The 25370-nt window shown below is 44.1% G+C and overlaps 1 protein-coding gene across 2 annotated transcripts; it reads left to right on the top strand.

The window, feature by feature from the left end:
- Positions 1-1517: 1517 nt before the first annotated feature.
- Positions 1518-21920, top strand: LOC115187365 (stromal interaction molecule 2). 2 transcript variants are annotated; one of them, XR_003876044.1, is made up of 13 exons: positions 1518-2743; positions 7149-7279; positions 8202-8313; positions 8448-8559; positions 8865-8980; positions 9204-9381; positions 9572-9749; positions 11448-11609; positions 14798-14898; positions 16237-16481; positions 17465-17657; positions 17930-20472; positions 21173-21920. XR_003876044.1 is itself a non-coding variant. In XM_029746432.1 (12 exons), exons 1-12 carry the CDS (start codon positions 2587-2589, stop codon positions 19176-19178), a joined length of 2934 nt encoding a protein of 977 aa, XP_029602292.1. In that variant the 5' UTR covers positions 1518-2586; the 3' UTR covers positions 19179-21920. The 2 variants fall into 2 exon arrangements, 1 of the variants encoding a protein (XP_029602292.1); XM_029746432.1 differs by having other exon boundaries at positions 17930-21920.
- The last annotated feature ends 3450 nt before the right edge of the window (positions 21921-25370 follow it).

Raw genomic sequence — 25370 nt, forward strand, 5'->3', positions numbered from 1 at the left:
CATCAGTTCGTCCATGTTTATTTGTCATCCACCCAGCTATGTTGACACTAGAGTTGGAGTCAGTTCCTCTTCAGTTCGAGGCCAGGCACCATAGCGTTAAATTACATTTTTGCATCTACTTACCGATTTTTGTAATTTGAACCATTTTAATATTAGTGTTTTGTTAAATAAAAATGTGGAAGTTGATAATTTTATATGTTCGTTAGTTTATCGTAGGACCATCAACATTTCATGAGTTGTTACCACTTAAGTAGACATGCGGCCATCATTTCAATGATCATTGAAACACAATTCAAAGCCGATTTCATACATAATGTTAACTGGACTATATGTAGTATGTTACTTTTTGAAGAGATGGTGATTGGGTCTAGGTAAGTGTTTCCTAGTCTAAATTCAGTGTATTTGTCTTCAACTGTTCGCTAAATATAGCCTACCTTTTTAGTATTTTACAGATCGAGATATTACAAACATGTTTATCCACAATCTGCTATTAATAAATCCGGTCTTAGAGTTTCGTAACACAATTAAATCAAAATATTGAGTTAGACTGACTTCCAGTGTACAGAGAAGTTGATTTTCGTGATATGGGGTGGCAGGTAGCCTAGCGGTTAGAGGAGGTAGGTAGCCTAGCGGTTAGAGGAGGTAGGTAGCCTAGCGGTTAAGCGCGTTGAAAACCACAGCATCTGACTTGTGATTGTGGAAGACGCACCTCCCCCTGACTACTATCGTTGACTTCCATCTGAAATCCTCTGCTTTCGCACCTCCCCCTGACTACTATCGTTGACTTCCATCTGAAATCCTCTGCTTTCGCACCTCCCCCTGACTACTATCGTTGACTTCCATCTGAAATCCTCTGCTTTCGCACCTCCCCCTGACTACTATCGTTGACTTCCATCTGAAATCCTCTGCTTTCGCACCTCCCCCTGACTACTATCGTTGACTTCCATCTGAAATCCTCTGCTTTCGCACCTCCCCCTGACTACTATCGTTGACTTCCATCTGAAATCCTCTGCTTTCGCACCTCCCCCTGACTGCTATCGTTGACTTCCATCTGAAATCCTCTGCTTTCGCACCTCCCCCTGACTGCTATCGTTGACTTTCATCTGAAATCCTCTGCTTTCGCACCTCCCCCTGACTACTATCGTTGACTTCCATCTGAAATCCTCTGCTTTTGGAAGTCAACTCAAATACGCTCAAAGTCTTTCATATACTTTACAATAGTCATCGACTGGGGTGTTTTATAACCCTACATTATATTTTATAATCACCCACCCTGCTTCCTGATTGTCACAAAGTGTGTGTTTGAGACTATGTTCACACACAGTAAAAATGTCCCCCCCCCACACTCTTCGGAGCCCGCTGACTCCCAGGGATGGACAACTGTCCCCTGCACATGCTCACAGGGTAAAGGTCACCTCCAAAGCCGGCCCCTTTTTATTTTTAGGCTCTCAGGGGGGTTCCCGGGAGAAAGACGACACCCTGTTCCTCTAACGAGAGAGAGACGTCCTCGTCCGCTTGCTGTGTTCATCAGTGAGTTTGTCTCCGCGTCAGTGCGCGCGTGTGAAGAATGCAGCCATTTACAAGTATTTCTAACTGCATAAAATAGCCTACTGTGTCTGATATAGACGTCATCAGAGAAGGCCTTTTAACAGGTGTCCAAACACTGGTTAATCCCATCCACATGACCCTCAGGTCTGGGGAAACATGCATAAACAGTCGGGAATTAGCCTTGACGCACGCATACACGCGTGCACAAACGGATCCAATGGACACGCAGTCAAGGGATGACCGGAAAAAATGTGTTTCTGAGTGTTTGTGCAAGCTGCTGGGACTCGGGAGGGACAACTAGCCTCAGTGTCATTTAATCTCTGCGTGTGTGTGTGACAGTTTCTCGCAAGATCGTCACGACGAGAGAGCAAGAGAAAAAAAAAAATATATATATATATATATATATGGAAAACTGGAGAGAGTTGACATGTCTATAAAGAGTTATAGTATATGACTGCAGTATTTGACAGGATATTGAACTGTGATCAAAGAACTTTCAGTGCACTTTGGAACTGGATTTAGAATTTTGGAACTGGATTTAGAACTTTGGAACTGGATTTGGAATTTTGGAACGCTCGACTTCTGATCTCTCAATCCGTGGATTTAATTTGTGGAGAGAGAGCTTCGGTCTCACTCAGATTTCCTTGCTGTCGAAGTTTCTATTGGATTTTCTTATTGGATATAATAATCTTGGATTCAAACCATTCTTTTTTTTGTAACCCATGATAAGGATTAAAATAATTCGAACCCTTTCTGGAGTTTTAATGTAACGGATGAGTTGTTTTATAATGTTATCGAATATTTCACCATACCCCCTTGGTTAGTTTCTCCACCAGAACCCAATCATTAGCGTCACATCTCTGAATAACGGTTCGGTTAATAGCTCAATCTGATCGCGTAACACTTGCGCACGGTAGTGCATGTGAGTGTTGGCAGTTGACATCGTTAACCAACCGGGTTTGTGTAGCCTACATCTGTTTTTGTGGATCTTCTCCCGGTTCTCTCGCTCCCACCGGGGTGAGAGTTTCTCTTAACCCCATGATGTTGCTCCTTTCCCCGGTTCTCCTCCTTCTGCTCCGCGGGGTCTTATTCGAGGCTTCGCAGGGCATCATCCAGGACAGCGGCTACTATCACCACAATGACCCGGAACTCGGACTCACCTTTGCCGGCCAAAGAACGGTGTTCGACTCGACAGGTAAAAATGATCCCCGAATGACTGACGGTGACAATAAGCGTGGAGAGCCGTAGCCTAACAATGCGTCCATACGCCCTCATTACCTCGAAGTAAACCCTGCTCCAACATTGATCTAGCAACGATAGGATAGGTGAATAGGACAGGTTAATACGATAGGTGAATAGGATAAGTGAATAGGACAGGTGAATAGGATAGGTGAATAGGACAGGTTAATAGGACAGGTGAATAGGACAGGTGAATAGGATAGGTGAATAGGATAGGTTAATAGGACAGGTGAATAGGATAGGTGAATAGGACAGGTGAATAGGATAGGTGAATAGGATAGGTGAATAGGATAGGTGAATAGGACAGGTGAATAGGACAGGTTAATAGGATAAGTGAATAGGATAGGTGAATAGGATAAGTGAATAGGACAGGTGAATAGGACAGGTGCATAGGACAGGTAAATAGGACAGGTTAATAGGATAGGTGAATAGGATAGGTGAATAGGACAGGTAAATAGGATAGGTGAATAGGATAGGTGAATAGGATAGGTGAATAGGACAGGTGAATAGGACAGGTTAATAGGATAGGTGAATAGGACAGGTGAATAGGACAGGTTAATAGGATAGGTGAATAGGATAGGTGAATAGGATAGGTGAATAGGACAGGTAAATAGGATAGGTGAATAGGATAAGTGAATAGGATAGGTGAATAGGACAGGTGAATAGGACAGGTGAATAGGACAGGTGAATAGGATAGGTGAATAGGACAGGTTAATAGGACAGGTTAATAGGATAGGTGAATAGGACAGGTGAATAGGACAGGTGAATAGGACAGGTTAATAGGACAGGTTAATAGGACAGGTTAATAGGACAGGTTAATAGGACAGGTTAATAGGACAGGGTCCACATATGTAGTTGAAACACAACCACTTCAGCCGTTCTGCTGCACTTCCGCTGATGTAAGAAGGGCTTTATAAATACATTGGATTTGATTACATTTGATTGATTATGAATAAATTTGATTGACTTGAGTCAGATCAGTGCAGATCTGGGTCAAAGAGCATCAACGCGTTCTAATCATTGAGCTGTGCGCAGTTTGCCCGGTGTAACGGAACCTGTGGTATATCCCCAAAAGTAAATCCAGGCGCAACTAAACTAGCTACATTTATTTGGCCCAGATCTGCAGATCTTTGATTCATCAAGAGAAGTTATTCCAACCACAGGGCAATGTGTGTCCTGAAGCAGGATCTCGCGGAGACAGGGAGTGACAACCGTTAACTGTTATGCACGTGTTTTGCGCACTCAGCGGTTATCTGAGCTCGGTGTTACGGGGGAGTCATCAATGTTGAGAAACAAACTGGCGTGGTGGAAATGTACCGTTTTATCAACACCTCTTCGGTCACTGGTCCTATCGTTCTATAGTCACTGGGACACTGGGCATTGGAGATGGAAACAGGTGTGGAGTGGCATGGTGTTCTTGCCATGCAGTAGTCTAGCAGCTGTTTGTAGCCGAACATAGCTGGATGCGGGATGGATCATCTTAATTGACACATTCAGACACAGGGCGCCACTGGACATTGAGAATTGGACATGAGCACTTCGGCAGGGCAAGGACCAGAGGTGTGGTTTGGACTGGGGCAATTCCATGATGACGGAATTGCGTTGTGACATAGATGTATCACTTTAGAATTTAACAAACCATGTAACTCTATGCACACAACCTAATTTCACAGATTACAAGTGTAATGTTTTTCGTGCGCACTACACGATTTTGTATACAGGGAATTTCAATCACAGTTAAAGACACAGTAGGTTACTTAAGACAAACGATCAACGTTGCTTGGTTGGGGAGGATGGGTGAGGGTGTTCGAATCTCATCATGGACAATTAGCATTTTTAGCTAATTAGCAACTTTGCAAGTCCTTATTACATTTTAGCTACTTTTGCAACAATTAAGCATGTTAGTTAATCCTTCCCCTAACCTTGACCTTAGAATAAAGGGTTAACTCCTAACCTTAACCCTAACCTTAACCTTTTAGCTACTTAGCTAGCATGTTTCCTTACCCTAACCTTAACCCCTAGCCTAGCTAACGTTAGCCACAACAAATTATTAATGCCACACAAATCGTGTAATACACACCAAAAATACAAGGGAACAAGATTCCCACCTTTTCCATCGTCAATAATACATTTTTCCCATATTCTTGATTAATAATTTTAGTAAGCTCACTGGTTGTTTTCAGAGATGAAATGATTCATAATTGTAGGTTCATTATCATGTCTACACACTTTCTACCAGGCTTTAGTAGTTTAAATTCAGACTGGAGTATTTTTCACCTCCTCCCACAATTTCTTTTGGGGGGGTTGCAACTGTGGAGAATTGTGGCAGTAGAGTAGAGAAGAGTACAGTAGATTAGAGTACAGTACAGTAGATTAGAGTACAGTACAGTAGATTAGAGTACAGTACAGTAGATTAGAGTACAGTACAGTACAGGAGAGTACAGTAGATTAGAGTATAGTACAGTAGATTAGAGTACAGTATTAGAGTACAGTACAGTAGATTAGAGTACAGTACAGTACATTCCAGGACAGTACAGTAGATTAGAGTACAGCACAGTAGATTAGAGTACAGTACTGTAGATTAGAGTACAGTACAGTACATTCCAGGACAGTACAGTAGATTAGAGTACAGCACAGTAGATTAGAGTACAGTACAGTACAGTACAGGAGAGTACAGTAGATTAGAGTATAGTACAGTACAGTACATTACAGGAGAGTACATTACAGGACAGTACAGTAGATTAGAGTACAGTACAGTAGATTACAGTACAGTACAGTAGATTAGAGTACATTACAGTACAGTAGAGCACAATACAATATAATACTGTACTGTACTGTGCAGTAGAGTACTGTAGAGTACAGTTTGGTTGGACGTCTATGTTTGGCCCCAATCAATTCCGGAACAAACCAAAAATTGACATCTGTGGATGTTGAAATATAAATCTGGTCCAGACCGTACCAAAAACCAAAAACAATTCTGTGGACAAGGCAGACTGACCAAATTTCAACTACTTTTCAACTTCCATGAACATCCGGTGCCGGTCGGTGCTCAGTGACTAAGAATGCAGGTTAATGTGAAATAGGAGCAACAACGGCTCAGCCGCGAAGTGGTAGGCCACAGAAGCTCACAGAGCGGGATGTCAGAGCGCTGAAGCACGTAAAGCGTAAAAATCATCAGTCCTCGGTTGCAGCACTTATTACTGAATTCTAAACCGCCTCTAGAAGAAACGTCAGCACAAGAATTGTTCATTGGGAGCTTGATGAAGTGGGTTTCCATGGCCGAGCAGCCACACACAAGCCTAAGATCACCATGAGCAATGCCAAGCGTTTGCTGGAGTGGTGTAAAGCTCGCTTACATTGGACTCTGGAACAGTGGAAACTCGTTGTCTGGCAGTCCGATGGATGAATCTGGGTTTGGCGGATGCCAGGAGAACGCTACCTACCCCAATGTGTAGTGCCAAATGTTAAGTTTAGTGAAGTAGGAATACTGGTCTGGGGCTGTTCTTCATGGTTTGGGCCCCTTAGTTCCAGTGAAGGGAAACTACAGCATACAATGACATTCTAGAAGATTCTGTCCTGTTTCAGCATGATAATGCTTCCATGCAAAAAGCGAGATCCATACAGAGAATGGTTTGTCGAGATTGGTGTGGAAGAACTTGACTGGCCTGCATAGAGCCCTGACCTCAACCCCATCTAACATCTTTGGGATGAATTGGAACGCCAACTGTGAGCCAGGCCTAATCGCCCAACATCAGTGTCCGACCTCACTAATGCTGTTGTGGCTGAATGGAAGCAAGTCCCCACAGCAATGTTCCAACATCTAGTGGAAAGCCTTCCCAGAAGAGTGGAGGCTGTTATAGCAGCAAAGGGGGGAACAACTCCATATTAATGCCCATGATTTTGGAATGAGATGTTCGACAAGCAGGTGTCCACATACTTTTGGTCATGTAGTGTATATTGATAAACCTTGTACTGCAGTGGGCTAAATCAGGGTCACACAGAGTGTTTCTTGGTAGTCTTAAACAAATCTACTTTGTAACAAAAGTATACACTTCACCCACATGTTTATGGACTTAAACATAATAAGACACCTGTATCATGTCAGATAGAGATGAAATATATTACATTTAGAGTTTGCATCCCAATATTACACTTTATATACATCACAGTAGACTGAAGTATAACAAAACAGTTTGACATAGAAACACCAGATTTTTGTCAGTTAATTTTGTTTTAAAACTAATTCTGAAAAACATGAATAACATTCCACCATGAGGCCACTAGAGGGCACTTCTGGTGTTTGACTGCAGGAAAGGGCTACCTAACATATTGATAAATGTATTGATTGACCGTCTCTATAGACCCATGCCTGGTGGTGTCACCTCCCTGTATGAACGAGGCAGACCGATACAGTCTGGAGGGTCTGAGGAACATCCACAGAGAGATGGATGACGACCAGGATGGAGGGATAGAGGTGGAGGAGAGCGTGGAGGTACGGTAACCATGGAGGAGGGATTCAGGTGTGTTTTGATTGGACAACAGATGGTAGGGGTCTTTATACAGTTACATGCTGTGTGTATATCCTCGTCGACCAGTCAGACCCCTACCATCTGTTGTCCAGTCTGTCTGTCTCATGATTCCTGTCCTGTTAGTTTGTTTAAGCCACAGACACTAGAACCCCTTTAGAATAAGTGACTCCAGATTAGAAGTGTAGAATGTTGGACTGTTTGTCCCAGAACTCCAGAACTCATCAGAATGTCACCCAGGGCTAGATGATCCATGGGATTGGGTTGCTGTTACCGTGGAGATGGGAGGGGAAGGTGGCTGATATTCCTGTCCCCATCACATGAAGAATCGAATTACAGCCAAGGATAGATTCCAAGATGGTGGAACGCACGCACACAGACACACACACACACACACACACACACGCACACACACATACACAGACACCCAGTCTATTTTATCTCTAAACTAAAACGTCTTGGTCCTTATCATTGGTACAGTTGACAGTCGTCAAACTAATGTGGAAAGTTAGAAAGGTTAAGGATGTGTGGACTGTTTATTAGACATGCGTGGTTGTGTGTGGTTGGTTAAGTGTGTGTATGTGTGTGTGTATCTGTGTGTGTGTTTATCCTTCTGTGTGTGTGTGTTAGACGTTTACCTTTTGACATTAAGCTGCAAGCTTTTCATAATCCTGTGTGTGTGTGTGTGTGTGTGTGTGTATCCCTCTGTGTGTGTGTGTGTGTGTGTGTGTGTGTGTGTGTGTGTGTGTGTGTGTATCCCTCTGTGTGTGTGTGTGCGTCCCTCTGTGTGTGTTAGACGTTTACCTTTTGACATTAAGCTGCAAGCTTTTCATAATCCTGTGTGTGTGTGTGTGTGTGTGTGTGTGTGTGTGTGTCTTGGCTGTGTAGTTCATCATCGAGGACATGAAGCAGCAGCAGACCAACAAACACAGCAATCTTCACAGAGAGGACCAACACATCACCATAGAAGAACTATGGAGGGGCTGGAAGTTCTCAGAAGGTACGTTGTGTGTGTGTGATTATGCAATATGTTATTACATTCACAGTTTCTTCATTACCAAACCCTCCCACCTCTCCCCCTCCTCCTCTCTCTCCTTTCCCCTCCCTCTCTCCCCCTCCTCCTCTCTCTATCAGTCCATAACTGGACTCAGGATGAGGTGTTGAGGTGGCTCAGGGAGTTTGTAGAGCTGCCTCAGTACGAGAAGAACTTTAAAGACTTCAGAGTCAACGGCAACACCCTCCCCAGGTGAGAACGGCCAATCAGAAACCTCAGAGAGGCTCTTCCTGGTGGGCACAGCCAATCAGAAAGCTTCTTACTGAAACTTACTGGTCAATCAGGTAACACACCCTAGTTCAATATCCATTTGGTAGATTTTGAGTCATTACTATACAATTACAAACAAATCCGAAGCAGCTCAATTTGTCAAATTAAAACGCTTAATAACAACAGAACAGAAAGAGAAACACAGTCCAATCAGATGTAGAAAGATCCAATCAGAACACTTTAGTTTTCTCGTCTAATCAGAGCTGGTGTTGTTGTGATGTGTGCAGGATAGCAGCCAATGAGCCGTCGTTCCTGAGTGGCCAGCTGAAGATCCTGGACCAGAGAGACAAACAGAAACTCAACATCAAGGCTCTGGACGTGGTGCTGTTTGGTGCTCCTATACGTGTGTAGACAGTACACACACACACACACACACACACACACACACACACACACACACACACACACACACACTTTGTGCATTTGCTCATGTCCACTGATTATATTGAAAAGCTCTGAACAAATGAAATCATCTTTCTCCTCTTCCCCCTTCCTCTTCTCTCCTCCTCCTCTCCTCCTCCTCTCCTCCTCCTCCTCTCCTCCTCCTCCTCCTCCTCCTCCTCCAGGCCCACCCCATAACTACATGAAGGACTTGTTGCTGCTAGTTTCTGTGATGATGGGTGTAGGAGGCTGCTGGTTCTCCCAGGTCCAGAACAAAGCTTCTAAAGTTCACATCTCCAAGATGATGAAGGACCTGGAGAGTCTGCAGAGTGCTGAGCTCAGCCTCAGAGAACTACAGGAACAGTGAGTGTCTATAACTGTGTGTGTATTGGAGGGTTGAGGAGGACTGTTATGTGTGTTTCCTGCTAATGTGTGTGTGTGTGTGTGTGTTTAAATGTTTCCTGATAATGTATGTGTTTGTCCTGCTTACCTCCGTGTGTGTGTGTGTGTCTTTGCTGCTGTCCTACTAACGCGTGACCCGTCCTGAAACCAGGCTGGAGCAGGCCCAGGAGGAGAAGCGTAACGTGGCGGAGGAGAAACAGAACCTGGAGGAGAAGATGAGGGATGAGATCATGGGAGCCCAGGAGGAGGCACACAGACTCCATCAGCTGAGAGCTGGAGCCGTCAGTCAACTGAGCAGACTGAGATATGCAGAGGAGGAGCTGGAGCAGGTAGAGAACCTAACCTAACCTAATCTAACCTACCTAACCTTAACTAACCTAACCCTACCTAACCCTACCTTACCTAACCTAACCTAACCCTACCTAACCTAACCCTACCTAACCCTACCCTACCTAACCCTACCTAACCCTAACCTACCTAACCCTACCCTACCTAACCTAACCCTACCTAACCCTACCTAACCTAACCTAACCTAACCTTAACTAACCTAACCCTACCTAACCCTACCTTACCTAACCTAACCTAACCCTACCTAACCTAACCCTACCTAACCCTACCTAACCCTACCTTACCTAACCTAACCTTACCTAACCTAACCTAACCTAACCCTACCTAACCTAACCTAACCTTACCTAACCTAACCTTACCTAACCTAACCTTACCTAACCTAACCTAACCCTACCTAACCTAACCTAACCTAACCTAACCTTAACTAACCTAACCTAACCTAACCTAACCCTACCTAACCTATCCTAACCCTACCTTACCTAACCTAACCTAATCTTACCATACCTAACCCTACCATACCTAACCTAATCTTACCATACCTAACCTATCCTAACCTTACCTTATCTAACCTTACCTAACCCTACCTAACCTTACCATACCTATCCTAACCTATCCTAACCTAACCTAACCTAACCTTGTCTTGCCTAACCTAGCATTACCTAACCTAACCTAAACTAACCTAACCTTACCATACCTATCCTAACCTATCCTAACCTAACCTAATCTTGCCTTGCCTAACCTAGCATTACCTAACCTAAGCTAACTCTTAACCCAAACTGATCTGACTCAGATGTGTAGAGGAGGAGCAGGAGCGGGTAGGGTTGTCCTTGTGTCCAGTTTAAGTGGTTCCATTTCTCCTGCACCAGCCCTCAGCTTTAGAGCAAACCAAGTGGCAGGGCAGTTTGGAGGGTTTTTTCAAATTAAGGAGTGGGCCATTAACCGCCTTTGATCTTCCAAACACATGCTATTTGCTAACCAGTTCCATCTCCTGTGTGAAGCAAGTCCACAGTGTAGGAAACACTATCAGTATTGGGTCAAGGCTGGTGGTGAAAATGTGCCATCCATCAATCAATCAAAATCTCTAACCCTTTTCCTGTGTGTCTGTGTGTGTGCCTGTGTGTTTGTGTGCGCCTGTGTGTTTGTGTGCCTGTGTGTGTGCCTGTGTGTTTGTGTGCGCCTGTGTGTTTGTGTGCGCCTGTGTGTTTGTGTGTGCCTGTGTGTTCCTGTGTGTGCCTGTGTGTGTGTGTCTGTGTGTGTGCCTGTGTGTGCCTGTGTGTGCCTGTGTGTGCCTGTGTGTTTGTGTGTGCCTGTGTGTTCCTGTGTGTGCCTGTGTGTTCCTGTGTGTGCCTGTGTGCCTGTGTGTTTGTGTGCGCCTGTGTGTTTGTGTGCCTGTGTGTGTGCCTGTGTGTTTGTGTGCGACTGTGTGTTTGTGTGCGCCTGTGTGTTTGTGTGCCTGTGTGTGTGCCTGTGTGTTTGTGTGCGACTGTGTGTGTGTGCGACTGTGTGTTTGTGTGCCTGTGTGTGTGCCTGTGTGTGTGTGTGTGTGCCTGTGTGTGTGCCTGTGTGTGTGTGTGTGCCTGTGTGTGTGCCTGTGTGTGTGTGTGTGCCTGTGTGTGTGTGTGCGACTGTGTGTTTGTGTGTGCCTGTGTGTGTGTGTGCGACTGTGTGTGTGTATCTAGGTTCGGGGAGCATTAAAGAAGGCAGAGAAGGACATGATGGCTTACTGGTCTGTCCCGGAGGCCCTACAGCTCTGGCTACAGCTGACCCACGAGGTGGAGGTCCAGTACTACAACATCAAGAAACACAGTGCTGAGCTGCAGCTCAACGTAGCCAAGGAAGAGGTAGGAGACTACTGATTATTTGGTGGATTAGTTGGTTGGTGGATTAGTTGGTTGGTTGGTTGGTGGATTAGTTGGTTGGTTGGTTGGTGGATTAGTTGGTTGGTGGATTAGTTGGTTGGTGGATTAGTTGGTTGGTGGATTAGTTGGTTGGTTGGTGGATTAGTTGGTTGGTGGATTAGTTGGTTGGTGGATTAGTTGGTTGGTTGGTTGGTTGGTGGATTAGTTGGTTGGTGGATTAGTTGGTTGGTGAATTAGTTGGTTGGTGAATTAGTTGGTTGGTTGGTTGGTGGATTAGTTGGTTGGTTGGTTGGTGGATTAGTTGGTTGGTGGATTAGTTGGGTGGTGGATTAGTTGGGTGGTGGATTAGTTGGTTGGTGGATTAGTTGGGTGGTGGATTAGTTGGGTGGTGGATTAGTTGGGTGGTGGATTAGTTGGGTGGTGGATTAGTTGGTTGGTGGATTAGTTGGGTGGTGGATTAGTTGGGTGGTGGATTATTTGGTGGATTAGTTGGTTGGTGGATTAGTTGGTTGGTTGGTTGGTTGGTGGATTAGTTGGTTGGTGGATTAGTTGGGTGGTGGATTAGTTGGGTGGTGGATTAGTTGGTTGGTGGATTAGTTGGGTGGTGGATTAATTGGTTGGTGGATTAGTTTGGTGGTGGATTAGTTGGGTGGTGGATTAGTTGGTGGATTAGTTGGTTGGTGGATTAGTTGGTTGGTTGGTGGATTAGTTGGTTGGTGGATTAGTTGGGTGGTGGATTAGTTGGGTGGTGGATTAGTTGGGTGGTGGATTAGTTAGTTGGTGGATTAGTTGGGTGGTTGGTTGGTGGATTAGTTGGTTGGTGGATTAGTTGGGTGGTGGATTAGTTGGGTGGTTGGTTGGTGGATTAGTTGGTTGGTGGATTAGTTGGTTGGTGGATTAGTTGGTTGGTTGATTAGTTGGTTGGTTGATTAGTTGGTTGGTGGATTAGTTGGTTGGTTGGTTAGATTAATTGGAGACTACTGATTATTTGGTGGATTAGTTGGTTGGTGGATTAGTTGGTTGGTTGGTTGGTTGGTTGGTGGATTAGTTGGTTGGTGGATTAGTTGGGTGGTTGGTTGGTTGGTGGATTAGTTGGTTGGTGGATTAGTTGGTTGGTGGATTAGTTGGTTGGTTGATTAGTTGGTTGGTGGATTAGTTGGTTTGTTGGTTGGTGGATTAGTTGGTTGGTTGGTGGATTAGTTGGTCGGTGGATTAGTTGGGTGGTGGATTAGTTGATTGGTTGGTTGGTTGGGGGATTAGTTGGTTGGTGGATTAGTTGGTTGGTGGGTTGGTTGGTGGGTTGGTGGATTAGTTGATTCATTGGTTGGTTGGGGGATTAGTTGGTTGGTGGATTAGTTGATTGGTTCTTTGGTGGATTAGTTGGTTTGTTGGTTGGTTGGTGGATTAGTTGGTTGTTTGGTGGATTAGTTGGTTGGTTGGTGGATTAGTTGATTGGTTGGTGGATTAGTTGGTTGGTTGGTTGGTTGGTTGGTGGATGGATTAGTTGGTTGGTTGGTGGATTAGTTGGTTGGTTGGTGGATTAGTTGGTTGGTTGGTGGATTAGTTGATTTGTTGGTGGATTAGTTGGTTGGTGGATTAGTTGATTGGTTGGTTGGTTGGTGGAATAGTTGATTGGTTGGTGGATTAGTTGGTTGGTGGATTAGTTGATCCGTTGGTTGATTGGTCCAGTACTACAACATCAAGAAACACAGCGCTGAGCTGCAACTGGCCACCGCAAAGGAGGAGGTAGGAGAGAGACGTAAAACCTATCAATCAGTTTATTGATTCAACTGATTGACTGTTCACTGACTTCACATGGGAAGAAAGAACATAGGGGCTGTAATTAACCCCTGGTGTGGACATGACCAGGATAATGCATTAAACAAGTCATCTATCCTCCATATTAACCCCTGGTGTGGACATGACCAGGATAATGCATTAAACTAGTCATCTGTCCTCTATATTAACCCCTGGTATGGACATGACCAGGATAATGCATTAAACAAGTCATCTATCCTCCATATTAACCCCTGGTGTGGACATGACCAGGATAATGCATTAAACTAGTCATTTGTCCTCTATATTAACCCCTTGTATGGACATGACCAGGATAATGCATTAAACAAGTCATCTATCCTCCATATTAACCCCTGGTATGGACATGACCAGGATAATGCAATAAACAAGTCATCTATCCTCCATATTAACCCCTGGTGTGGACATGACCAGGATAATGCATAAAACAAGTAATCTATCCTCCATATTGACCCCTGGTGTGGACATGAACAGGATAATGCATTAACCAAGTCATCTATCCTCCATATTAACCCCTGGTGTGGACATGACCAGGATAATGCAATAAACAAGTCATCTATCCTCCATATTAACCCCTGGTGTGGACATGACCAGGATAATGCATAAAACAAGTAATCTATCCTCCATATTGACCCCTGGTGTGGACATGAACAGGATAATGCATTAACCAAGTCATCTATCCTCCATATTAACCCCTGGTGTGGACATGACCAGGATAATGCATTAAACAAGTCATCTATCCTCCATATTAACCCCTGGTGTGGACATGACCAGGATAATGCATAAAACAAGTCATCTATCCTCCATATTGACCCCTGGTGTGGACATGAACAGGATAATGCATTAACCAAGTCATCTATCCTCCATATTAACCCCTGGTGTGGACATGACCAGGATAATGCATTAAACAAGTCAACTATCCTCCATATTAACCCCTGGTGTGGACATGACCAGGATAATGCATAAAACAAGTCATCTATCCTCCATATTGACCCCTGGTGTGGACATGACCAGGATAATGCATTAAACAAGTCATCTATCCTCCATATTAACCCCTGGTGTGGACATGACCAGGATAATGCATTAAACAAGTAATCTATCCTCCATATTGACCCCTGGTGTGGACATGAACAGGATAATGCATTAACCAAGTCATCTATCCTCCATATTAACCCCTGGTGTGGACATGACCAGGATAATGCATTAAACAAGTCATCTATCCTCCATATTGACCCCTGGTGTGGACATGACCAGGATAATGCATTAAACAAGTAATCTATCCTCCATATTAACCCCTGGTGTGGACATGAACAGCAGGATGTGACCTCATATTGGTATGTGTATATCCTGTCCAGGCAGAGAAGATCAAGAAGAAGAGGAGTTCCCTCATGGGGACGTTCCACGTGGCTCACAGCTCCTCACTGGACGATGTTGACACCAAGATCCTGGAGGCCAAGTGAGAGACACACACACACACACTTGTTTTTCTATCCTCGTGGGGACCTAAAAATTGATTACCATTCAAAATCATATTTTTCCTAACCTTAACCCCTAACCCCTAAGCTTAAAATAGCTTTTGTCCTCATGGGGACGTGGGGATTTCAGGTCCCCACGAGGATAGAAGAACAAGATCACACACACAGACACACACACAGTCTTAATTTAGTCAACAATAACTCTGACAAAATAACAACCTATTTTTCCTGACTAAAACTATGAGGATAACGAGACCAGAGAGAGAAAAAAACATAACTGTAACAAATTACTTAGAATTTCAGTCGATAAAAATGTGACATGACGAGAATTCCACATGAGACTACTGGACATTTAACTTGACATGAATCTACTTTTCATCCGTTTCGTCCAATCCTAACCAAGCATGCAGAATATTTAATGTAGTCCTCTCATTGGCAGAAGTAAAGTTGTGTGATCTGATTGAGCTGATCTGACTGGCTCTCCCACACAGCTTCCAGCCGGTCTCTTCAGTCACTCTTCAGTCTTTTGAACTGATGTGAAGCAGGACACTGGACTTGTAACTAACCTCAACTAGAAACCATGTTTACTCTCACTCTTACTTTCATGGAGGCTATTTCCTGATTTGATTACATCAGAAGCTCAGTTTTCCCATATGTGCTGTTACTCATTCATCTGTGCCACGGTCCGCAACTATGAGTTGTAGTTGCTGTTCTCGTGTTTTTGTGACGTGTTTTGTGACGGAGTTGACGTGTTTTTGTGACGGAGTTGACGTGTTTTTGTGACGGAGTTGATGTGTTTTGGTGACGGAGTTGACGTGTTTTTGTGACGTGTTTTGTGACGGAGTTGACGTGTTTTTGTGACGTGTTTTTGTGACGGAGTTGATGTGTTTTGGTGACGGAGTTGACGTGTTTTTGTGACGTGTTTTATGACGGAGTTGATGTGTTTTTGTGACGTGTTTTGGTGACGGAGTTGACGTGTTTTTGTGACGTGTCTTTGTGACGGAGTTGATGTGTTTTTGTGATGTGTTTTGTGACGGAGTTGACGTGTTTTTGTGACGTGTTTTGTGACGGAGTTGACGTGTTTTTGTGACGTGTTTTGTGACGGAGTTGACGTGTCTTTGTGACGGAGTTGATGTGTTTTTGTGACGTGTTTTGTGACGGAGTTTTTGTAACCGATTTGACTTTGTTGTGTCACAGTAACATACTAAACTAATGTATGTTGTGTTGACATAGCTGACATGTTACTGTATTACAACAGTCCTTACCTGTGTGTTGTATCAGCTAGCCGACGTAAACTGTGCTTTTGACATCCCTCACAGGAACGCCCTATCAGAAGTCACGGCCTGCCTACGGGAGCGTCTCCACCGCTGGCAACAGATAGAGCGTCTGTGTGGTTTCCCTCTCCTCAGGAACTCTGGCCTGGCCAGCCTGACAGCCACGCTGTATTCAGACTCTAACTGGGTGGCAATGCCCAGGGTGTCTGTTCCCACCTTCCCTTCCTGTCATGAAACAATACAAGGCTCTCTGGAGGATCTGATGGAAGACCCCTCAGCACCCATCTTAGGTAGGTTATAGCAATCAGTCGCTCGGTTGGTCAATATAATGAAAATATAATGTGGTCATTTTAAGCAGACATGTTTATGCAAACAGATTTACAGCACAGTGAGTGTATGTTTATGGGATCACCGTGGTAATCAATCAACCAATCTCATGTCCATACGTAGTCAAGGGCTTGACGATTAGTTGACACGTTGAATCAGGTGCTAGCTCTGGAATATATCAAACACATGGAACAGCTGGGGGTCCTGAGGAAAGGTTTAGAACAGCTGGGGGTCCACAGGAGAGGTTTGGAACGGATGGAGTTCCTGAGGAGAGGTTTGGAACGGCTGGGGTTCCTGAGGAGAGGTTTGGAATGGATGGAGCTCCCCAGGAGAGTTTTGGAACGGCTGGGGGTCCTGAGGAGAGGTTTGGAATGGCTGGGGGTCCCGAGGAGAGGTTTGGAACGGCTGGGGTTCCTGAGGAGAGGTTTGGAATGGCTGGGGGTCCTGAGGAGAGGTTTGGAACGGCTGGGTTCCTGAGGAGAGGTTTGGAACGGCTGGGTTCCTGAGGAGAGGTTTGGAACGGCTGAAGCTCCACAGGAGAGGTTTGGAACGGCTGGGGGTCCTGAGGAGAGGTTTGGAACGGCTGAAGCTCCACAGGAGAGGTTTGGAACGGCTGGGGGTCCTGAGGAGAGGTTTGGAACAGCTGGGGTTCCTGAGGAGAGGTTTGGAACAGCTGGGGTTCCTGAGGAGAGGTTTGGAACGGCTGGGGTTCCTGAGGAGAGGTTGGAGAACCACTGCCATACCTGATTCAAGGTTTAAGTGATTAGCTGCTTAGTTGAATCAGGTTTAGTTTTATTTTTGCGAGGTTGTCCCTGAATAGGTTTCCATAAAATGAAAAAAATGAAAAAAATTGTCCCCAAAATTTGTCCCCAAAATTTGTCCCACATTTTTCTGGGATTTAAAAAAAAAAGTTACCGGGAATGTTCCCTTCCCTTTGCAACCCTAGTTCCACCAATGAAGCGCTCCCCTCGCTCTCGTGGCTCTACCTCCACTGTGTGTCGTCAACGGCGTTCTGGACACGCCTCCTCTTCCTCTTCCTCATCCTCCTTCTCCGACCCTGATATCCTTATCCCTATCCACACCACGCTCCCCTGCTTCGAGGAAGAGGAGCAGATCTTCATCAACGCCCAGCGGAGGGGGTGAGTCGCACAGTTTCAATTCAGTCAATTTAGGAAATAAACTGACGTTCCAATTCTGATTCCAATTTTCTACAACGCTTCTCTGTGTCCACTGATTACAAGGTGACTCACGGTATACTTACAGTATTTTCAATGTATGATTGAAACTTTGTGAACCTTGATGGAATCTTTCTCTCTATATATCTTTTCCTCTCTCTCCCTCTCACTCTCCCTCACTCCCCCTCTCTCCCCCCGTCTCTCTCCCCTCCCTCTCTCTCTCCTTCTCTCTACAGAGATTCTCAGGTAATTTATTCTGACAGGACCCCTCCTGTCAGCAGAAGGTCATCAGAACCTTCCGGAACAGAATCCCCCGTTTGTAAGATAGCTAGAGAAGAACTGGAAGCTTCCTTGGATGAAGCCACATTGAAGACATCATCTAAAGACGAGCCAGACTCTTCTGCTGTGGACAACACTGCTCCAAGGAAAATGCAAAGAGGCAAAAGTGAGACTTCCATGGACCCCCCCGCCGACGCAGCAGCCAAAAAGGTCTTGGGTCGTTCGATGGACAACGTCTCAAGGAAGTCATCCAGAGATGAGTATCACGAGGTTCCGTTGGAGACTCACGTCTCAAAGAAGAGGTCTCTTCTATCTACAGACATGATCGGTGTGTCTCTGGACACCGGCTCCAGGCAGATGATGAGAGAGAACAGGGGGGAAGTCTCATTCAACAACACCATGAGAGGAAGGCCCAGAGAAGAAATTGTGGCGGCCATTGGAACCCCAACGAGAAGGATATCCCGAGAGGAGGTGGACTTCTTAGCTGACAGCACTCAGAGGAGGATGGCGATGACCAGAGACAAACTGACCCTTCATCTGGACAGCAACTCTTCTCACAAGATGCTCAGGAAGAAGATAGAGTTCCCAGTGGAACCACCATCTGCCGCCACGAGGAAGATATCGATAGACGAACACCATGAGATGTGCTCTCACGCTGGCAGACGAACAAACAGTGATAAGATTGACAGATCCATAGACACTCCCACTGGGAAGATCTACCCGGACAGGGTCGACAGTGCCCCGGAAATCCCCAAACGGAGGATTTCCAGGGAGGAGTATGCTGGGTCGTCCCAGTTGGGTCACGGTCCCCAGGTTTTGGATCGAGGTCAGTTCGGACAACCTGACCTCACATTGTCTACGCCATGGAAACAAACCCAGACCCCTGACCCTTATACCTCCGACCACCTGACCGAACTGGTGTATGACGGAATTCTGGAGAAGTCCTGTATCACCCCAGCAACGACCCCAGCAACAACCTCTGACCTGCCCCAGAGGATCACGGAAGGAGGAGAGCGAGAAGGTAATCCTCCTGTTCCGCCCCCGAGGAGCGGCCGGTCCCTAAACACGTTGCCCCCGGAGATGAGAGGCGAGAGGCACCAAAAGGACAAAGACAAAAGCACGAAGTCATCCAAACTCAAGAACCTTTTTAAGAAAAGGAAAGATCATACCCCAGAACTGCCACAAGGGGGCCTGAACAATCTCTGACCGTTAACTGGAATTTAAACACTTTTTTATGTCCATTTTTTTAACCAGGAATTCTCTTGAGGTTATGAAACTCTTCATTTTTTTTTAAAGAGAGAGATCTGGAAAGACCTCAGCCATGAAAAGCTGAGAGGAAACATGAACATTAGTCTTATAGATTTGATTTTCTAAAAACCGACACGGACTCTTGGCTGGGATTGCATGTTTGAAAGAAAAAAACATGAGCAATAGGATTGATAAATGTTTTTTCAAAGCCAACAAAGACTGATTTTTGAAACCCAGAAAAATAGTGTCCTGGCCGAAAAAGCGCAGATTACTGGACAACATCTTATTTTGGCAATGGCTAGTCAATGGGCACGCACCAAACTCTTGAGTTGACATGGCAGTCTCTAAGACTGATCAAACTCATACTGGACTGAATACTCTGAAAACAGGAGACAGTGTTTGGTATAGTTTCGGTACTATTTTGGTAATACAAAGCAGAATCAATTAACCAGCTATCTTTTAATTCACCATAGTTAACCCTCTAACTTTGATAAATAACCAGAAATAACTATTGATTTTCTGGTTCATTAAGAAAAGCTAAACTTAGATATGTGTGTCTTTGGTTGTTTAGTCAATTGGACAATGCCCATGTCAAGCTTAAAGGTATAAAAAGCTATTTTCATAACGTTTAGGCAAGTTAGCTGGCTAACTCATTGATCCTGCTTTTATAGTATACCCCTCTGGCCGGATGTCCTCAGAGGGACAAAGAGGATGAAGGGTGTAAGATAACCTATGGTGCACAAATGTTGTCTCTGCAAGGAAGTCTTAATAAGTAGACCAATGATGGGTGTCCCGTTTCAGCTTCATTTGGAAGCAGTGTGATCCCATACTATGTTTGATCGCCTCCTATGTTCAGCGTTGGGTGTTTAGAGCTGAGCTATTTATTTCTTGACTAGGGAGCATTTCTTCGGAGCTCTTCTCCTGTACGATAGAAGCAACTGTAGTTTATTTGGATTGGGGAGTGCTGTTCAATGGTTCCTAGACCTTTTCATCAGTGCAGTCACAGTGCTGTTCAATGGTTCCTAGACGGTTTCCTCAGTGCAGTCACAGTGCTGTTCAATGGTTCCAAGACCTTTTTATCAGTGCAGTCACGGTGCTGTTCAGTGGTTCCTAGACGGTTTCCTCAGTGCAGTCACAGTGCTGTTCAATGGTTCCTAGACGGTTTCCTCAGTGCAGTCACAGAGCTTTGCTTGCGGGAGATTTCTAGTATGTGTACGGTTGCAACATTTAGATAACTTTCCCAAATTCCCAGGTTTTCCTGGAATCCTGGTCAGAAGATTCTCAGAATCTAGAGGGAAAATCGGAAATATTCCAACCAGGATTTCTGGAAAACCTGGAAATTAGTTGAAAAGCATGTTTTTTGAATTTAACTAGGCAAGTCAGTTAAGAACAAATTCTTATTTACAATGACGGCCTAGGAACAGTGGGTTAACTGCCTTGTTCAGGAGCAGAACGACAGATGTTTTACCTTGTCAGCTTAGGAATTTGATCAAGCAACCTTTTGGTTAGTGGCCCAACTCTCTAACCACTAGGTTAGACTCTCTAACCACTAGGCTACCTGTTGCTTTTTGTTTCTTTTAGAACTGAGCTTTGATAAAGGATGTGATTTTTTAAAAACAAAATTAACCTAATTAAATTAGCTTGTTTTTGAGAATTGTTCTGTTCTTTTTCTTTGTGGAAGTTCAGTTTTTCTTTTCAAGGTGATTAATTTACTGATTTTATTTGAAGGTGCCTTTGGGGGGTAGTTTCTGAATTTTTATGTAAAAAAATGTTCATGACATCTTTTACTTGTTTGTTATTTAAATACAATGAATTTTATTGACTGTAGATTGGGGTAGATTTCTAGTATGGTTCCTAGACCTTTTCCTCAGTGCAGTCACAGAGCTTTGCTTGGGGTAGATTTCTAGTATGTGTACGGTTGCAACATTTAGATAACTTTCCCAAATTCCCAGGTTTTCCGGTCAGAAGATTCCCTGGAATCCTGGTCAGAAGGTTCCCAGAATCTAGAGGGAAAATCGGAAATATTCCAACCAGGATTTCTGGAAAACCTAGAAATTAGTTGAAAAGCATGTTTTTTTAATTTAACTAGGCAAGTCAGTTAAGAACAAATTCTTATTTACAATGATGGCCTAGGAACAGTGGGTTTAACTGCCTTGTTCAGGAGCAGAACGACAGATGTTTTACCTTGTCAGCTTGGGGATTTGATCAAGTAACCTTTTGGTTAGTGGCCCAACTCTCTAACCACTAGGTTAGACTCTCTAACCACTGTTGCGTTTTGTTTCTTTTAGAACTGAGCTTTGAGAAAGGATGTGATTTTTAAAAACTAAATTAATGTAATTAAATTAGCTTGTTTTTGAGAATTGTTCTGTTCTTTTTCTTTGTGGAAGTTCAGTTTTTCTTTTCAAGGTGATTAATTTACTGATTTTATTTGAAGGTGCCTTTGGGGGGGTAGTTTCTGAATTTTTATGTAAAAAATGTTCATGACATCTTTTACTTGTTTGTTAATTAAATATAATTTATTTTATTGACCGTTTTACAGTCTTGGGTGTCTAGGAAAGAGTCAACTATATCTAAAGAAAGTGTTGACCAAGTCAAGGTCCTCAGAAACGGACCTGCACTAAAATACTTTATTGAAAGGAAACTTTGTATGCATTGATAATGATGAATTTTAAAATAAATGTTAACAAAATTTCAAATGTATCATTGTTTTGTAAGTATTTATTGCTTGGTTACAGTACATTCTCAAACAAAATGCTAAAACAGTCACATAGCTACAGATAAAAGTAAAGATAACCTTTTTACATAATTGAGAATTCAAATTTTTAATAAGGGAATACATTTAATTGGTATTAAACACCTTGGGTAATGGGTGACACACACAACTTTAATCAAAAGACATAAAGCATAAAGGCTCCATTGACAAAACGTATTGCACGATTTTCTAGAAAAACAACACTGATTTTATCATAGAAAAACCTATTACATCTCTCAGAGGACATAACAACTACAGTGGTGTCATGGAGAATGACTGGTCTCTGGTCTCTCAGGGGACATAACAACTACAGTGGTGTCATGGAGAATGACTGGTCTCTGGTCTCTCAGGGGACATAACATCTACAGTGGTGTCATGGAGAATGACTGGTCTCTGGTCTCTCAGGGGACATAACAACTACAGTGGTGTCATGGAGAATGACTGGTCTCTGGTCTCTCAGGGGACATAACAACTACAGTGGTGTCATGGAGAATGACTGGTCTCTGGTCTCTCAGGGGACATAACAACTACAGTGGTGTCATGGAGAATGACTGGTCTCTGGTCTCTCAGGGGACATAACATCTACAGTGGTGTCATGGAGAATGACTGGTCTCTGGTCTCTCAGGGGACAGAACAACTACAGTGGTGTCACGGAGAATGACTGGTCTCTGGTCTCTCAGGGGACATAACAACTACAGTGGTGTCATGGAGAATGACTGGTCTCTGGTCTCTCAGGGGACATAACATCTACAGTGGTGTCATGGAGAATGACTGGTCTCTGGTCTCTCAGGGGACATAACAACTACAGTGGTGTCATGGAGAATGACTGGTCTCTGGTCTCTCAGGGGACATAACATCTACAGTGGTGTCATGGAGAATGACTGGTCTCTGGTCTCTCAGGGGCCATAACAACTACAGTGGTGTCATGGAGAATGACTGGTCTCTGGTCTCTCAGGGGACATAACAACTACAGTGGTGTCATGGAGAATGACTGGTCTCTGGTCTCTCAGGGGACATAACAACTACAGTGGTGTCATGGAGAATGACTGGTCTCTGGTCTCTCAGGGGACATAACATCTACAGTGGTGTCATGGAGAATGACTGGTCTCTGGTCTCTCAGGGGACATAACAACTACAGTGGTGTCATGGAGAATGACTGGTCTCTGGTCTCTCAGGGGACATAACAACTAAAGTGGTGTCATGGAGAATGACTGGTCTCTGGTCTCTCAGGGGACATAACAACTACAGTGGTGTCATGGAGAATGACTGGTCTCTGGTCTCTCAGGGGACATAACAACTACAGTGGTGTCATGGAGAATGACTGGTCTCTGGTCTCTCAGGGGACATAACAACTACAGTGGTGTCATGGAGAATGACTGGTCTCTGGTTATTTTCTGGCATTCCTCTTTGCCGCTAATATAAAAAAACAAACATTAAAACTAGTACACACGTCAACAGATATTCGTCATAATCAGTAGGGAATAACAGACATGTCATTCAGTAAGGGACTGTAACAATATTGTAAGATAATACACAACACAGAGGACTAGAGGTCAATGGGGCATGAATGATCAATGGAAATAGTTGTTTTTCAGTTCAACATCTGTGTAGGGATTTCAGTCCGGGACTCATAGCTACATGTCAAGTTCTCATTGGTCCAAATCGTCTATACATTGAGCCTGAAACAGGATACTTGTTATTTGGCCATTGGCCCAATTTTACTGCAAGGAATTCTAATTGGTCGACCACAGGCTAGCTAGGACAGTGAAGAATGACCATCTACTTCCCAGCATAACATCTATGATTCCTTCTGTTTGAATAAACCACTTTTTCTCCCCCTGATTTGCTTTGGAGTCTGTGTTATTGAAGAATAACATCAACTGCTATCATGACAAACACCTTGATACATAACAAAACTAACTGATATCAGTAGGCATGTATCCCCCAATGTCCTGCTGAGTCACTGTGTATTTGATACATAACAAAACTAACTGATATCAGTAGGCATGTATCCCCCAATGTCCTGCTGACTCACTGTGTATTTGATACATAACAAAACTAACTGATATCCGTAGGCATGTAGCCCCCAATGTCCTGCTGACTCACTGTGTATTTGATACATAACAAAACTAACTGATATCAGTAGGCATGTATCCCCCAATGTCCTGCTGACTCACTGTGTATTTTTCCGACCCAGAAGGCAGCAGGAATGAGGAGCAGGAACAGAGATTTGGAGGCCAGTACCAGGACCCAGCTCAGACCACATTCAGGGTCAGGGTTGTCCTGGATGTTCTCTGTTTAATGGTGAGGTACATTATCAGTGGGCAACTTTCTATGTTATTTTCAGACCAATCAATCAGTGTGTCCTTTCTACATTACACCAAGGGAAATGGAAATATTGTGTTTACACTGATATTGTTGACAGTAAAAATCTTATGATACAAAGGTTAAATAAATGTTCCTCCATCAATTTTAGTCACGTAAAGACATTTATACACTTTCTAGACTCTTTCCAAATGAAACCAATCGATAAAACAGAAACATGTAAAAAAGAAAAGGAGTTTGTTCTCACCAAAGGAAATCCTAGTGGTGATGTTTCCATAGCGATAGACCTCCAGGTAATATACAGCCCCGTCGGATCTATTCTGCTCTTCTGTCCCCATGGTGGCGCAGTAGTACAGTCCCAGGTCAGACTCAGTGATGTTCTCAATCAGCAAGTCATTGAATCTCAGAGACCGCCTCCATAGGAAAGTGAAGCGTGGGACAGGGATCTTTAGCGACTTGAAGACAGAAACCTCACACGTTTCACTCCCACGAGAACAGTTTCTGATCCAGACTGTTTCTATGGTCTGTCTGATGTCACAGTGAAGAACAACATTGTCTCCTGGTCTGACTCTCAGCTCCACCTCTGCTGCAGAGATCCCATCCTGACTGGAGGAAACAGCACCTACAGGTAACAGAGGAACAGTGTTAGGATGAACTGACTGGAGGAAACAGCACCTACAGGTAACAGAGGAACAGTGTTAGGATGAACTGACTGGAGGAAACAGCACCTACAGGTAACAGAGGAACAGTGTTAGGATGAACTGACTGGAGGAAACAGCACCTACAGGTAGCAGAGGAACAGTGTTAGGATGAACTGACTGGAGGAAACAGCACCTACAGGTAGCAGAGGAACAGTGTTAGAAAGAACCAGAATCTTGTTTGGATATGATTCACTTTCTACAGTCTCATATTGTGGGTTCACCCTCAGGAACACCACATGAAACCAACATGGACAACATCTGCCGAGACACTGGTCTCAGAACAGAGAGCAATGGCAACAACAGAGAGCTATGGCAACAACAGAGAGCTATGGCAACAACAGAGAGCTATGGTAACAACAGAGAGCTATGGCA

This window comes from Salmo trutta, unplaced genomic scaffold (genome assembly GCF_901001165.1).
Source record: "Salmo trutta unplaced genomic scaffold, fSalTru1.1, whole genome shotgun sequence".
Lineage (NCBI taxonomy): Eukaryota > Metazoa > Chordata > Actinopteri > Salmoniformes > Salmonidae > Salmo > Salmo trutta.

Coding starts and splice junctions, on each gene's coding strand:
- LOC115187365 (XM_029746432.1), top strand. CDS start 2,587: ATGATGTTGCTCCTTTCCCCGGTTCTCCTCCTTCTGCTCCGCGGGGTC. Junction 8,314..8,447: donor GGGCTGGAAGTTCTCAGAAG/GTACGTTGTGTG, acceptor TCTCTCTATCAG/TCCATAACTGGACTCAGGAT. Junction 17,658..17,929: donor ATCAACGCCCAGCGGAGGGG/GTGAGTCGCACA, acceptor TTCTCTCTACAG/AGATTCTCAGGTAATTTATT.